Source organism: Diabrotica undecimpunctata, chromosome 5, assembly GCF_040954645.1.
Source record: "Diabrotica undecimpunctata isolate CICGRU chromosome 5, icDiaUnde3, whole genome shotgun sequence".
Taxonomy (NCBI): Eukaryota; Metazoa; Arthropoda; class Insecta; order Coleoptera; family Chrysomelidae; genus Diabrotica; species Diabrotica undecimpunctata.
Genome location: NC_092807.1, coordinates 1,345,924 through 1,363,669, shown reverse-complemented (window position 1 = coordinate 1,363,669; position 17,746 = coordinate 1,345,924). Strand labels below are relative to the sequence as shown.

The 17,746-nt window shown below is 32.8% G+C and overlaps 1 protein-coding gene across 1 annotated transcript in view; it reads right to left on the bottom strand.

The window, feature by feature from the left end:
* Positions 1-17,746, bottom strand: part of LOC140440930 (uncharacterized) — a 66,835-nt gene that overhangs the window by 30,003 nt on the left and 19,086 nt on the right. Inside the window, exons 8-11 of the mRNA XM_072531283.1 lie at positions 17,500-17,699; positions 12,236-12,325; positions 6,729-6,736; positions 33-196 (exon numbers count right to left, since the gene is read on the bottom strand). Coding sequence (XP_072387384.1) covers positions 33-196; positions 6,729-6,736; positions 12,236-12,325; positions 17,500-17,699 — 462 coding nt within the window. The remainder of the gene's footprint in view (positions 1-32; positions 197-6,728; positions 6,737-12,235; positions 12,326-17,499; positions 17,700-17,746) is intronic.

Sequence of the window (17,746 nt, the reverse complement as noted above, 5' to 3'; positions counted from 1 at the left end):
TTAGATAGTATTGAAATATTGTTTATACTTACATCATTAGCTTGGAGGAAAAAAGTTAGTGGTATTATACTAATAACACCACCAATAAAAGCTTGTATGGTTGCTATATAAAATTTGTCTTTTGGAGCAGGCAAATCTCTTCTGTTCAATGACTGGAGGTCATGTATTCCAAAGACTTTGTCCGAAAGAAGCGAAGCTGCAAAATAAAACAATTTGTTTATTCGTTAAATATTTGTATACACCTAGTTATATAAATATTGATATTTAATAGGTAACAAGTTGATTTATCTTATTCAAGTGACTCTTCCAGCGCCAGTGCATAGATGTTTATCTGCCATGTATTAATACATAATTAGCTATCCATTTTGATCCCACATTCATATATCTCGCTTTATATCTGAACTTCTTCACTCTATCCTAAAATTAATTCTAATATATCCATTTATCAGCTTTTATTATATATGTTTCAAATAGAATTTGAATAGGTTGCGTTTCTCTGTTAAAGAATATGTTAATAATCGCCATATCTAATGCCGTTGCTAATTCAAGCATATCAACTTCAGCTCCATTTCTAGTTCCAAATCCTAGTCCTCCATGTATTGCTTCATATCCTGTCGTAGATTGGCCTATATGTGCATTAAAATCACCACCTATCATGACCTCCTCCTTTAATGAAATATCATTAAATGTGTCTCCTAATTGATCATAGAATGGTTTTCTTTCATTCTCACCCAGTTGTTTGAGGAGCATACACACACACACACACACATGAACAGTCAATACTTTTTTATTAAGTGCAAATTTCACTAACATTATTCTGTCACTCGTTCACGTTACTTATTTCACTATCAACAATTATACCAACTCCATTCCTAGTCCTTTTCCCTACATATCACAATTTGTATCCTTCACCTAGTTCTTTCGTTTGTTGTCCTTTCCACCTAGTCACTTGATTGCAATTAATTTGTACTCTGCTTTTTTAGGCGAATTTACTAACTTCATATTCCTATATGTAAGACTACCAAGATTCCGAGACCCTATCCTAATTTTTCTAACCTGTAATGGAGTTCCCCCAGAAATAGACCCGGTTGTCCGAAAGGAGGCTCAGAGGAGACGACAAGGGTCTCCTCCATTCTGCTTATGTGGTTATTCCATCCTTTTTCTCCATTTTGTGTCCATTCATTTATACACCATAAGTTACATTTTCTTCTAATGTCTTCACTTCTCTTTTGGTCTCTTAGCGTATTTCCTGTAGTTCTTCTCAGTACTCTCATCTCTGCCGTTTGCGTTGTGGCTGTATCGGCCCTTATTTCTGAGGCATATATTATTATTGGTCTTATACTGGCTTTGTAATGTCTTGACTTCTTGTGTTAATGTGTCTATTTTACCATATAATGTTATTAGGGCATCCTGCCACTCTATTTGCTTTTTGTACTTGACCTCTCACTTCTTTGTCCAGGTCTCCCTAGCTAGGCAGTGTAATTCCCGGGTATTTTTTTCCATTACTTGTTCAATACTGATGCCATCAATTTCTATTTTACATCTGGATGGGTCTTTGCGGACTACTACTATTTTAGTTTTCTGAGATGAGATTGTCATATTAAATTCTTTTGCTCTTATGTTAAATCTATGGAACAGTCTTTGCAGACTATCTTCATCTTATTTCTTTGTTTTTCATTCTATATCCTCTTCCTTAGTTAACACTTTTGATGATTTCGTACATGATCAAATTGAAGAGCATGTGGCTGAATGAAACCCCTTGTCTTATTCCGCTGCATATTTCAATAGGTTCTGTAAGTTGTTTACATATTCTGACTTCCATTTTGTTATTTTGTTGATGTTTTCGATAGTTTTTATAATATTATCAATTATTTATTATAGTTTATTTTTATGAACGAGAGAGTAATTAGCATAATTTTAACTGGTAGCTCCGACCACTCCATGGGCGTGCTCAAGATTAATTGAAAAATTACTTTGAATAATTGTAAAAAATAAATGAATTATTTCAGTGTTATAAAGTGTTATGTGTATGTAAACAAAAGTGACCTCTTTTATCACACACTATATTAGAACTGTCTGGCCTACATTAAAACGGGTTTTAAAAAATTCACATTTTTTTTAATTTTTAAAAATTACAAAAGAGAAAAAGAGTTTTTAAAACCGTCTAAGGTATGTTAAATAGATGAATAAAAATATTAATATAAAACTTACAGCTACTTGTTACAAATTCAAATCAGATTCAGAAGATGAACTTTCAGAACCAAGATTTATAATAACTGGCTCGATCATTTTATCAGTAATATTGTCCAGCTTCCACATTTTTTCCTCTTCTTTAATAGTGTGATTTACTGCCTTTTCCCAGTTTTCAGGTTTTACATTATTTACGGCCTCCAAAAACAACTGTTTAACATCATGAATTTTAAAAGTGGTATTTTTTCTTGAAACTTCACTCTTTATCTGTGCCCATACCAGTTCAATCGGGTTTAATTCACAATGATATGGTGGGGATCTAAGTACTGTCATTCCACGATTTTTGGCAATTTCATCAATTTCGTATTTTTTAAATTTTTCTTTATGAAGGGCACACAACGAATAAAGTTCCTTTCTTATAGATCCGGGATGGTACGTAATATTTTTTGAACTCAGCCAATTCTGCAAGTCTTTTTTTAACCACTTGGTTGTGGGCAGTCCTTCTATAAGTCTGGAGTGATAACTTGCATTATCCATTACTATTACACAGTTCTTAGGAAGAAGATCTATCATTTGTTCGAACCATTCTTGAAAGACATCAGCGTTCATGTCTTCATGGTAGTCACCGGTACGAGTTGATTCAAAAGTTAATAAACCACCTTTAACAAAACCGTCTGAACTGCCAATGTGTACTATTATCAGCCTGCGTCCCTTTCCTGATGGTGGGTTTAAACCAGTAGATAAGTTATTTACAAAAGCGTGCCTTTGACTTGTAACAGTTTCATCCTGCCAAAATTTATTTGGTGTATGACCCTCGTTGATCCATGTTTCATCAAGATAAAATATTTTTCTTTTTTGGTTTCTCATTTCCTTTATGGTTCTTAGAAAATGTCTTCTCCATATGACAATATCGCTTCTGTCTAATAAAATAGACTTTCTGAGATTCTTTTTCCAGCGGAAGCCTATTTCTTTTAAAAGTTTCCATAACGTACTTCGACTCATTTCTGGGTAATCCTTATCATCTCGAACTGAGCAAGAACTTTATCCAATGTTGGAAATTCTTGTCTAAAGAAGAATTCATGCACTTTCCGTCGAAGTCCTTCTTTAAAATGATATTCTATTTGAAATTTTGGTTTCCCTGGAGCATTACGTGGCATTTGAAAACCACCACATTTCTCTTCTTTAATAACTCTGTAAATCGTAGATTTCCCAACACCAAGTGTACTGCTAACTAACTCAACGGTCTCATCAACACTTTCACATAAACGTTTGTCTGTAAATGATTTAAAACAATTAAATATTAATGTTTTTTCATTAACTTAGAGGATCAATTTTTCGGCGTTTACACGGCACTTCCAAATTTTCCATAACACTAGTATACACAATAAACTGCACCTTGCAACTGAAGTACCTACTTTTAGTGAACTGTTAAGAATTTTGAATACGCCACTTGGACCTTCCTATATACAAAATGGAAAAACCCACTATCACATTTTCTGTGGAATAAGTTTAGAAGGTAATTATCTAGTCAATTACTGTCATAGATTCCTGGAATTAAAGAATTAAATGTTTGATTGTTGAAACCCTTACTTCGTGGAATGCACTCATTTCAGATAAAATAAAACGTTTTATTTTATCTAAAGAATTAAACTTTATTTTGCAAATAGGCAAAGAATTAAACTTTATTTTGCAAATAGATAAAATAAAACGTTTTATTTTATCTAAAGAATTAAACTTTATTTTGCAAATAGGTAGGTACTTATTAAACTTTTATTGGTTATATATAACCAATAAAATAAACATCTTACATTTCTTGCAAATTCATTAGTACCTGTTAACCTCCATCACTCCGACACTGGCAACCTTATTTAGGGATTAGTAACCATCACAACTATTGTATTCTATTCTGCTCCAACCTTTATACCCGGTGGTCATACTCAATTTAAAATTGTTTTCCTATATACTTCTGTAAACTTGTTGACAAATATCTGTTTTTCATTGAGTCACCCGTATCAACAGTTTAGGGATTTGCATACATAATTTATTGTTTTATTACTCTCTCATACATAAAAATACACTATAAATAATATAATATAATAATAAATTTTTTCCACTTCCTAAACATCAAAATAAACTTAATTTTTAAGTAAAATTGTGACTTCCCAACAAAACTAGTAAATCGTATTTAGATGCCACAAAAAATAGCTTCAGAATTATATATTTTTGTTACTCGATGTCCAATGCGGAAATTATTTTCGAAAAATTGTTGAAAATAACATTTATTGGTTATAGCAATATGCAATTTTATTTCAATAATTTTTTGAAAACGATTTCATTATTGGAAATCAGAACATAAAACAAAAAATTCATTGGGGTTTATTTTTATATAAAAAAATTTAGAGTAGTAAAGTCAAATTGTGTAAAATGATCAAAAATAACATTAACAAAACAATAGAAACGAATTTAGAAGCAGCTTAAACAACAAAAACCTAAGTAAACAAAAAGAACAAATTGTGAACAAAAATTTGTTAGATTCTTAGATTTAGTTAAAAAAAGAAGAATTTTACATATACTTAACAATGTTTGTGAATAACAATATTAAAAATAATTATGAATAGTAATAGTAAATGTGAAAGATGATATTATGTAACAAGAACAGTAGACAAAGAACAATAAAATAAAAAAAGAAACAAAAAGGAACGTGATTAATGAAATACAATTCAAAAAATCGTAAAATAAAACTAAAATTCTAACTTGTCCTTAAAATAATGATATGGACACACTAACCTTTCTTTAGATTATTATCCAAAGTATCCATCTCTACTGAATTGGCTATCCAAACTATCTACTTATCCATCAATGATTGACTAACGCTTCACTTATAGTTCTTTATCAGAAAATCAGTTTGATTGTGTTTTTATACAATCAGATAGAATTATCTATTATTTTCTTAGATTAGAAAATTATTATTAATGTTAAAAATATTTACTGAAGATTCTTGAGATTCTTGAAAGTTTTATTTAAAACATGTTCCTGTAATTAGTTGTTTACACATTATTTAAGTACAGACACATGTTTTAGGTATTAAATTATTTATTTAAAAAAGGACCTAAAAAATAACCCTCTTAAATACAACGATGAAACTTTTCACGAGTATTCTTAAAGACCAATTGGAAAGGCAAATTAATAATGCTGAAGAACAACAAGGTTTTACAAGAAGGCGGTCTATAACAGATGCAGTATTCATAATAAAACAATTAAAAGAAAAAGCTATAGAGTTCGGCATGCCAGCGTATATTTGCTTCATTGATCTGACGAAGGCGTTTGACAGGGTTCGCCTGGAAGACATTCTAAATATGTATATTAATAGAAAATAAAACACCGACCAATATAACAAAGATAGTCCATTACCTAAATAAACAACAATGTCACCAAAGTTAGAGCAGGAGACCAATTCATTGAAAATATTTTAATACCGGTAGGAATTAGACAAAGCGACAGTTTAAGCCCCTTCTTGTTTAACCTACTCATGAACAAAAATTATAAACAAAGTAACATCTCTCAATCTCGGATACAGAATGGGCAACAAAAGAATTGGTATGGTGTGTTACGCAGATGATTCAGCAATTATTGCCGAATCAAAAGATGATTTTCAAAGACAGCTCTTTCAGTTCTTTCAAATAAGCCGCCGACTAAATATGACCATTTCTACCAGCAAAAATAAATGTATGACAATAGCAAAAGATCCGCTCAGATGTAAGTTAGTGGTTGAGAACAACTTCATACAACAAGTGATGCAATTCAGACATCTGGGCATAGATATATCAAGCACACACGACCCAATAAAGGACCTAAGGAGTCAGATCAACAAAGCATTCGCATTGTCGGGATGTCTGCTGGAGATAGTCTGGTCAAATCCGTATATGCGCACAGATAGTAAAATTAAAATCTACAAGACTTGCATACGACCGATCATGACATATGGCATAGAAGTGCGCGAAGATACCAACAAAACGAAACAGATGCTAAGGGTTGCCGAAATGAAAACCCTAAGAACAATAGTAGGCAAAACAAGAAGAGACAGGGTGAGAAATACATACGTCAGAGAGCAGTGCAAAATTTAAGATATTGTATCTTGTACATGTGGTACAATCATGTCAGACGAATGGATAAGAATAGACTCCCAAAAATTGCCCTAGAAAACAACCCGCCCGGTTCAAGACCTCCCGGAAGATCACCTAAAATATGGAGGGATAGTTGGCAATCTACCTCCCAGGAAATTAACCAGAGGCAGCTTCAGAATTAAACAGATCAAAAGATCTCCAAGAAGTAGAAGAAGACTTATTTATTTATAGTCCAAGTATTATATATGTAATTTAATCACTATTATAATCACGTGTGTCCACTATTTATACAGTGTTTTACATTTTTTTCTTATGTCTTTAGTACTCTGTTCAACTGTGTATTATAACGATACGAAAGTTTTAATTCACGTATTTCAAATCTTGCCCTGTATATATACTACTCCCCAAAATTACCGCACCACCTAAAATGGACCATGATTATTAAACTATATTTCTTTTGAACCCTTAATTGAATTTCCATGATTTATTTTTCACATTGTAGGTACATTTCTAATTAATGCCTATATTAATGTTTTTTTTGGAGAAATCTCAATGTTTTACTTGTATACAGGGTGTAAAAATAAAGTTGTGTTTTTTTTATCTATTTTTTCAACACCCTGTGGAATGTATTAGAAACAAGCGCTACATGTTAATAATATTTTGAGATCGCTTCATTCTTTCTCCACATTTTCGTAAAAAAATCATCACGATATCTCTATTATCAAAAAAGAAAAGTATATTCAAAACATTACGAGATTTTTTACTCTAAAAAATTAACGCACGACCTCAACTCTACCATAATTTTTAAGTTATTTTTCTTGTGTATACTTAATTGGATTTCGATAATTTTTTTTTGCATTGGAATGATTGGAATGAAAGTTTGACAATACTTCTCTACAAGAAAGGAGACAGGGGAGATCTGAAGAACTATAGGCCAATCTTCCTGCTGTCCTCTGTCTCTGTCTGCTCTACCGCTTGATAGCTATCGAGCTACTGTCGAAGCTCGATAGCTATCAACCGGTAGAGCAGACAAGATTCCGAAAGGTTTCAGTACAGCGGATCATCTTCTTTCAGTCATAACCAATGCCAATGAACTTTTACATGGGCTTCGTTAATTATTAAAAGGCATTCGACTCCATAGAACTTTGGGCAATAGAGAGAGCTATGAACAACTACAGAATAGACTTTCGATACAGAATGCTCATACATAATATTTACAAGAAAGTTACAATGAAAATACCAATAGATGCGAAAACCAAAGCTAAACCAATCAACAGAGGAGTTCGCCAGGGAGATGTTATCTCACCAAAGCTATTCACACTAGGACTGGAAGACGTGTTCAAAGACATTAACTATGCAGATAAAGGAATAAATGTTAATGGAAGAAAACTGAGTCATTTGAGATACGCTGATGACATTGTAATATTTGCTACATGTTTCGAAGAACTACAGACCATGATGACGCAACTATTTCAAGCTTCAGAAAAAGTAGGTCTTAAGACGAACTTGGAAAAAATAACAATAATGCGAATTTAGAATAATTTAGATACAGTGCGCGAATACATCTACTTGGAACAGATAATGAAAGTTACCGAAATTACCAAAAGAATAAGGTTAGCGTGGACAGAATTTGAAAAGCTAAGTTGGATCTGGAACAATATTTGAAAACCAAAAATTACGATCAGTGTATCCTCCCTACACTCTCGTATGGTTCATAGACGTGGACTCTCACCAAGTCTAATATAGATAAAATAGTAAAGGCACAAAGAGCGATGGAAAGATCAATGCTCGGGGTGAGACTTATAGACAAAAAAACAAACAAATGGATTAGAAGCAAAACCAAAGTAAAAGCCGGAGTTGAACATGCGGCCAAATTAAAATGGAGCTTCGCAGGACACAATGCCCGACTGAAAGATAAGAGATGGAACCACGAAATACAACAATGGAGACAATGGTTAGGAAAGAGAAGCAGAAGAAGACCACAAATGAGATGGACTGATGACATTAAGAAGATCGGAGGACACAACTGGAAGCAAGTGGTGCAAAATAGAAAACACTGGATTGATTTTAGGAGACCAATGTCCAAAGTTGGATAACTTAAGGCTGAAGAAGAAAAAGATGTATATGCTTCTTTGCTTATTTACAAGCTTACAAGTTTTTGAATTTGGTAAAAGTATTTCTGGCCATTGGGCTATAAACACAAAGATAAAATGCCCTTGCATAAGACTGAGAGTTTTATTATTATTATTTCAAAACATCCTTTTTTTTTATTTTATTTATCCGCATCAACCATCAATGTTATTAGCGGTAGGTTTATATACAAGGCATGTTTTTTAAGTAAGTACCGTTTTGCGATTCCGCCGCCGCAGCGCTACGGTCGGCGTTCCGCGCATGAGCGCTGGTTACCTACATCTCTTGTCTACGCACTGACGCTATTACAGTCTGATTCTTTATTGTATACTTGTTTACTCCAGTGTTTAAGATGCCTCCAACAATCGTGAGTCACACTGATTGTGAAGTACGGGCTGTTATACGATTTCTTAATGCTAAAGGCGTAAAACCGATCGATATTGGCATGGTAAGGAAATGGGTGAGAGCATTTAAAGATGGCCGCACAAATGTGTATGATGAAGAACGGAGTGGGCGTCCTTCGGTCGTTAATGAAAATTTGGTGCAGAAAGTGGACGAAAAGGTGAGAGAAAACAGACGCTTTACAACTTCATCATTGTCCGACTGCTTTCCTTAGTATTTTCGTAGTGTTTTTTATCGCATTGTTACCGAGAACTTGAATTACCGAAAAATGTGTTCACGTTGGGTTCCAAAAATGTTGACGGATTTGCAAAAAACCCAACGTTTAGGCAGTGCATTGACTTTCCTTGAGCAGTACCACAGTGAAGCTGGAGATTTTTTAGACCAAATTGTTACTGGTGACGAAACGTGGGTGGCCTACGTCACACCAGAATCGAAACAACAATCCATGGAATGGCGACATTCATCATCACCCAAAAGAGTGAAGTTTAAGCAAACAATTTCTGCCCGGAAAATCATGTGCACAGTTTTTTGGGACAGAAAAGGAGTATTGCTAGTGGAGTTTCTGCCTCGTAATGAGAGAATCAATGCAGCGTCTTATTGTGAGACATTGAAAAATCTGCGTCGTGCAATCCAGAACAAAAGACGTGGCAAGTTGAGTAAGGGTATCGTTTTGCTGCATGACAATGCCCGTCCACATGTAGCTAATCAGACCAAATATCTCATAAAATCATTTAACTGGGAAACTCTAGATCATCCTCCATACAGCCCTGATCTGGCGCCCAGCGACTACCATTTGTTCCAGCACTTGAAGAAACACCTGGGCGGTCAGCGTCTTCAAGACGATAACGAAGTCAAAACATTTGTGATGCAGTGGTTAACAAGTCAGGCGGCAGAATTTTATCAGAAGCGTATTCAAAAACTGGTGCCACGTTATAACAAGTGCCTCAATATTCACGGAAATTATGTAGAAAAGTAGATTAAGTTACAGACTTTCATGTAAAAATAAAATTATTGCCATATCATTGCACGTCTTTTTTTAATTCCAAAACGCTACTTACTTAAAAAACACGCCTCGTATGTTTATGTTCTACAAATAGAGAAAATTAAGTACATTTTAAAAGTCATGACTTACAACAATATGGTACAATAAATATGTATGTACATATATTTATTTATTTATTTTTACGCACAATAGGCCGTAAAGGCCTGGGGTATTTTTTTTTAAACATAATCCTAATATTAACTAATTACAATTATTTTAAACAAAACTTAAACATGTATATACAATATTCTTAACTACTCTGAAGAACCTGGTGTACAATATTTCTCCATTCGCTTCAATTTTGTGCTTTTCTTTTCCAGTCCCTCACCTTCACGTGTTTAAGGTCTTCCTCTACTTTACTAATCCACCTCGTTCTGGGTCTACCTCTTTTTTTGGGGCCGATTAATTTTCTGGTTATTACTAGTTTAGGCATTCTGTTTGTTGCCATTCTTTCCACATGTCCCAACCATCTGATTCTTTGTGCATTGACGAACTTGGTAATGGTAGATTCTTTGTATAACGCCATTAATTAATTGGTTCTTCTCTCCCAACCATCTTCTGTCTTTCGTCCTCCGAATATGCGTCTCAATATTTTCCTTTCCATCTTTCCAGAGTATCCTCTTCCTTCTTATTTAATGTCCATGTCTCACCGGCATATGTTATGTGGGTCGAATTACTGTTTTATATATTCTGAGTTTACCATGTCTAGAAACGTATTTTGAGTTCTGTAGACTTCTTAAAATACCTAATTTTTTATTCCCTTTTGCTATTCTGGCTTCGAGCTCCCATTTCTCTTTTACATTTTCATCGAAAACTACACCAGGTAATTTAACGTAGGTAAATTCTATAGATTGCAAAATTGTACCTTAAAAAAACTGGTGCGTGCATATATATGCAATATAAGATAGTCTAATTTGGATGATATATCGGCCTCTTCAAAATCGAGTTCAATCTGAATATAATACTCAAAAGTTTTGTAATACATCACATGACTGAACTAAATAGTCTTATCACGTATATAGAATGTTGTCGTGCATCTTAACAATTGGTTTAAAACGAAAACAAAAAACACAAAATGCGTGTTGTTAAAAAATATATTTGAGGATATTTTAAGCAATATTTCACAATTACATTTTTCTTAATATTAAAATTTTATAAACAAAATTTTGACTAGTTGGGATAAGATAAAAAAATGCTGTACAAAAACGACAGAAATAACGAAGCTTCCAATATCCTTATTATAAAATTAATTAGGTAATCGGAATAAGAATTATCTCTACATTGATCTGAACACCAAAAATTCTTGCATAATGGATAAATATTTTACAAATATGTTGACAAATATTAGCGTGAATGAAATTTTGGCGAATGTGTTAAGATATTTGAAAAATTTTATATAAATTCCTCTCGTATTTTGATAGTGATTTGAAAATACAATTGTAGATTATCTCGAAGTTACAATAATAAAATAATTGACTGCAGAATAATTGAGGAAAAGGATTACAATTATTTTAATATCCACATTCCTTTTAATGAATATCTTAATAAAAGTAAGATTTGAAATAAATTGAAGCTAGACAGTTTTTCTTGATTTGCCAAAATTTTAATTTTTGGACAAGTATTGTTTTTCAAATAAACGCTTTAATTAGAAGTTGGCAAAATAGACAAAACACCCAGTATCTTTGTTACCCATTAAGAATGGGATTTTTGAGATCCTCCAAGTGTCCCATTTTTCCAGTAACCGTATGTTACTTTACCAAATAAACACGTTATGTAAGATAAAAACAGAATACAAGATAGAGAAAGCATTTTAAGAAATATACTGGAATAAGAAACGTAGGTCTCAAGAATCAAGAGAAGTAATGTAATTTAATCATGGATAAAATAAAACTTAAGAAGAAGATAGAAAGAAGGAACAATACTGAGACAAAACAACAAGGATAATAAAATAGGGAAAAATTAAAACAAAATACTGATATTATTGTTATATCAAGAAATATAAAAGTAAAAAGATCATACAACAATCAAAGGAGACTTTTCACGCTATTTTTTGACGCAGACTAAAACATAAACACTTAAAAAGTTAATAAAATTTTTCTAACCTAATACTTTTGTACATTGTCCAGCAATGTACTGGTCGAAAGAAAAAATATAAAATCACATATCAGAACCAACAACAAAGTTGTTGTTGTTATCTTCAATCATTTGAGGGATAAATACTGCTTTATGTGATTTATCTTGCTTATGAAGCTAAAAAGCCACCAATCCTTTCATTAGGTGCAAACTTCAGCTCAATCTTTTCCTTTCGTTTTCCGTTGAAGAATATTCTTATAAAATTTTTACATACAGTGGACTCAAAGGACTGGTAACAGTTATAGTAAGCGTAACAGTGGTCGTAATAACTAGGAAGCACAATTCCGTCTTTTCTTTGGCAAAGCTGAAATAGATTATTTAAAATTAGTTTAAGAAAAAGTATACAATTAAGTAATAAAGTTAATATATATATATATATATATATATATATATATATATATATATATATATATTGTTATGTTTCTTCTTTCCCAACCAAAGAAAAATAAATAAAAAAATCCATCGAAATAAAATTTTAAGATATCAATATAAACAAATTGTATATAGTAATTTAAGATAAGATTTAGTGTAGATAAGAATAGAAATTTGTTTGGCAAACGACCTTTTTCCGTTTCAAACAAAATTATCAAAAAACCTTTGTTTAGATTTAGAAGACATTTTACCTGTAAGTCAATCTTTTCATTGTTTGTATAGTCGAGTATTAAATGACCATATTCTAATCTCTTGAAATATGTATAAATTGTGTATTGACGAAACCAATTTTAAAGTAAGCTATTTAGTTTTTCTCTGAAACCGAAATTAGGCTTTTCCAAAATCATGGTAAACACAATTTGAGCTTTTGATTGGACGGTCGTTTTTAAATGGGAATTTGTGAGCCGATCATGAGAAGGGAGAGGCATAATTTGGTCATCGAAAGAAACAGTCGTTTGTCTCAAGATAGAGTGTGGTTCGTGAGTTTGGATACCGGCATTGTGAAAAGAAGTGAATAGTTTTGCAGAAGGAGATAACAAGTAGATTAAAAGACGTCCTTGTATCTACCGTGGGCATTTTGTGAAGTATATGTGAAAGTAGTTTTACGGCATTAAGTTGACAAAAGGAGGTCCTTGTGTCACAAATAAGTAGCTGAGTTTGGAGAAGTGAATCAGGTGTTTTTGTGCAGTTTGCAGGAGGTTTGCAGAGACGTTAGGAAGGAGTCGAGGTGCCAAAGAGGAGAGATCACATCGTTGAGGAGACTGGACTTTTCTGGGTATGTTCCAACATACAACTCAATAAGAAAATAAGCTGTAAGTGTTTTGTACAATTGAATTTTATATCTGTGAAGGATCGTTTTGACATCATGGTCATTAGCATTAAAATTTAAGAACTGAGGTTTTGTTAGGCTAATCAAAAGTTTAAAGTTTTGTTGTTTCTTGTTTCAAGTAAAGAAAAATTTAAGTAAAATTGGTTTTCACTTAATATAAATGTATGTAGATTTAAAATCTTATTATTATAAAAATTTGATTTATTTTCTTGTATGCTGATTGATAAGATAACGACAGAAATTGATAATTGTTTTATTCGTTCATATAAAATAAAGAAACGTAAATTTTTGTAATATAATATATTTTTTATTCTTATTCTTCTTCTCTATCCCAATAAAAGACAACTAGAAAATCTTTGAATCCATCGACCACAGGTAATATAAGGAGTTTATTTTACTTTTGATAACAAATAAGAAATATAAAATATGTACATATTTTTGACTATTGGTCGTCTTCAGTATGGTGCAGCCAAGTTAGAAAAGGAGCATGTTAACTTGAGAAAGGATCACTACAGGAGCAATGCGACCAATAGTCCCATCTTAAATTTGGACGTCTTTTTTTTGGTCACTTAACGCCTCTTGGATACCACAGTGTAATTCTAGTGAACCACCTACTGTTATTTATTTTGATATTATCCCTTTCTTTCTTTAGTCTCCATGAGGATATGTTGCCGTATGTCATGATTGGTAGTATACACTGATCGAATGATTTTTTTTCGTGGATTGGCATCTTCGATTTAAAAATAACTACATTCTACCAGAAGATGCCCAAGCCAGTTTCATCCCTGTAGCTTGTTATACATGGTTTTTTATACAGCTCGTTATACAGCTGCATTTAGGTCGCTTATAAGTTCTTATAGTTCTGCAGGATTATTAGCAATCAGAACGATGTCGTCTGCAAATCTTAGATGGCTGAGGTATTCTCCATCAATGGATATTCCATTGTTTTGCCGGCTCATTTTGCTAAATATATTTTCTAGAGTTGCAGTGAAGGGCTTTGGTGATATTGCGTCTCCTTGTCGGACGCCTCTGGTAGTGGGAAATTCTGCAATGTTTTCATAAATTTATACCTTAGCTTTTGCTTGTCTATATATATATATATATATATATATATATATATATATATATATTTGCTAAAGTTTCTATGTACGGTTTGTCAATGCCTTGGTTGGTCAAAGCTTCTATTGTTGCCTTGGGATGTATAGAATCGTAAGCCTTCTCGGAATCTATAAAGATTATTGCTAGCATTATTTCATATTATTTGGCTCTACTCATTAGTTCTCGAAGTATATGAATATGATTTATGGTACTCAATCCACTTCTGAAGCCAGTTTGTTCTCTCGGCTGTGCAGCATCTAATGCTTTTGTTAATCTGTTGCTGATGATCTTTGTGAATAACTTGTATACGATTGGTAGTAGACTTATAGGTCTGTAGTTTATGATTTTATGATATCCTCTTTGCTACCTTTCTTATGAATGAGAAATATGTTTGCTGTATTCCAGTGGTCTGGTAAGTCTATCGACCTTAGGTAATTTTTAAATATGCCTGCTAAGATTTTCCAGGTTTTATTGCCAGCTTATTTAAGCAGTTCTACTGCTATGCCATCTATTCTAGCTGCTTTAGCGCTTTTCATTTTTGTAATTGTCGACTCTACTTCTTCCAAAAGGACTTCTGGTACATCCTCTTGGTTACCTATCTTGTTATCTAATTCTGGTGTTTTCGTTTGTTAGAGCAACAATTTGTTTTTTCCCAAAGATAAATTCTTTTCTTGTTTTTTTATAGTTTTTCCTGTTTTCTATTGCATTTTCTATCAATCTTTCATTATATTAGCTTACGTCTTCCTTAATACTTTTCCTTATTGTCTTACAAAGTTCAGTGTATTGTATTCTCTGTATGGTGCTACTTACTTTTATTTCCCTTCTTTTTTTTTTATTTAGAAAATTGCATCGACCAAATGGCCATTAGCGAAAAATTAGTGGATTACATTAGGTACAATTACTTCAATACAATTTGGTTTATTAAATATTGTGGTACTTATTAATGTCTTTCAAGAAATTCAGAGTATTGTTAAAGTTACAGTCTGCACCTAGAGCTTCTATAAGTGTTCCTGGTATCTTGTTATTGCCTCGTTGTTGATTGTAGATGGGACATTCACATAGTAGGTGCATTATTGTTAGTGTCGTATTACACGTTTCACATCGCCGCGGTTCGTACTTTTTAATTAAGTAATCATGCGTTAACCTAGTATGTCCGAGTCTGAGGCGCGTTACTATTATTTCTTGGCTTCTTGACTTAGGTAACACATTCCATGCCTCTATGCTGGGTTTCACTTGTTTTAATTCAGAATTCGACACATTCCATTTATTTTTCCACGCACTTAAGATTGATTTTTTTATATAAGCTTTTATATCCGTTGATACTGATGTGTTTACGATCTCGGAAACGTCACTCACTATCGCGTCTTTCGCACTATAGTCAGCAGTTTCGTTGCCTTTTATTCCTATATGGGATGGGATCCAGATGAAATTTATCTCATTATGATTAATATAAGCCTGAAGAAGGACTGTTTTAATTTTTTTTAAAAGCGGGTTTTTTGGATACAGTTGTCGGATGCTTTGTATGGCACTAAGTGAGTCTGTTAAGATAATATATTTGGAGTTTGTTGTCAGATTGATTAGTTCTATGGCGCGATAGAGAGCATACAGTTCAGCTGTATAGATAGTACTAACATTAGATAGTTTGAATTTAAGGACCTTCTCTGGAGTTACTACAGACGCTCCCACACGTTCGGATGATTTTGAACCATCAGTGTATATCTGGGTATGATTTTTATAACGACTAATGATTTTTCTAAAATGGGAAATAATTAGATTAGGATTAGTGGAGTTTTTATCAAATGACGTAAGTTCAAAGTTATATGATGGTATGTTTTGAATCCAAGGTGGATTATGATCATATGTGTATGGAAGACATTCAGGTATGACAATATCAAACAGATGCAAATGGTCTTTTATTCTTTTATAGAAAGGTTTATTAGAACGGTGATTTGCATTAAGGTTTGGGTAATTATCAGTAAAAGTATTTCTATAGACAGGATTTTTTGCATTATCTTTAATTTTTGTTGCATATGTTAGACTAAGGTAAGCTCTTCTATCATTTAACGACAATTCATTTGCTTCGTAAAGTAAACTTTCAATCGGTGTTGTACAAAAGGCTCCCAGGCATATTCTGAGTGCTGTGTTATGAATAGTATCGAGCTTTTTAAGTAGTGATTTCGATGCTGAGTCATAAGCTATAGCCGCGTAGTCTAGCTGTGATCGTATAATAGTTCTGTATATAATTAGCAATGTACTCCTGTCTGAACCTCAATTCTTGTGTGCTAGAATTTTTAGTAAATTTAATCTTCTGTAACATTTACATGCTAGATTATTGATATGTTCTTTCCAATTCAACTTTCTGTCAAAAGTAACTCCTAGCAATTTTAGCGAATCTTTTTGTTGTAGTGATTGGTTGTATAGATATAATGAGATTGGTGTACTGACTTTCTTTTTAGAAAATACTATATATTTAGTTTTAGTTGTTGAAAAGATATTTCCCTTCTTTGTTTTACCATTATTTTAGTTTTATCAGACATTTTACTATAATCATTTTGTTGTTGTATTATATTATTGCCGAAGTATAAACTTTTAAAGAAAAGAAGAATTATTGCTGATATTTATTACTCCGCATTTTGTATATTTAATTTTAAAATCTCAGTTTTGAGAATCTAATCTTTAAGTATATAAGTAAAAATTTTTGCTTACATAAAAACATTGTCAATTGGGCTGCGTAGCGCAAGCGGTAGGATGCTTGACTCGCAAGCCGGTGGTCCGGGGTTCGAATCCCACCGCCGGCAAGAACATCTAGACATTTTAAAAATGTCTATAGGCCCCAGGTCGACTCAGCCTGAATAAAAATGAGTACCTTGGGTAAAACCAGGGGTAATAATAGGCGGTTGAAGCGTAGCACTGGCCATGTTACCTTCCTTGTATACCGTAGGCCCTAGATATAGCAGACTACCCTGCTATACTCCCAAAGCCGCGACAGCGGTATAAAACGGGAGACTATTATTATTAAAAACATTGTCATCAACCCTAACTCTTACTGTGCAATTTCTCTTAAACTTTAGATTTATTTTATGTATAGAAAATATAACTATAAAATATAGTATACTCACTTTGTTACACTCATATAGATAGTTATGACTAAAGCAGCTGACACAGAGCTATATACAGCCAAGATGATCATGTACTGGTAATCATGAGGAAAAAGTACTGGTAAATGACTTCTGGGCTGTGCGTTGCAAAACCAAAACATCGGAGCAACAATAAAGGTGTTGGCAACTGTTAATAACATAAACCAGCGATAGTTGGATTTCTATAACAAATAATATATTAGAAATATAAAACTAACCGTTTTTGAAG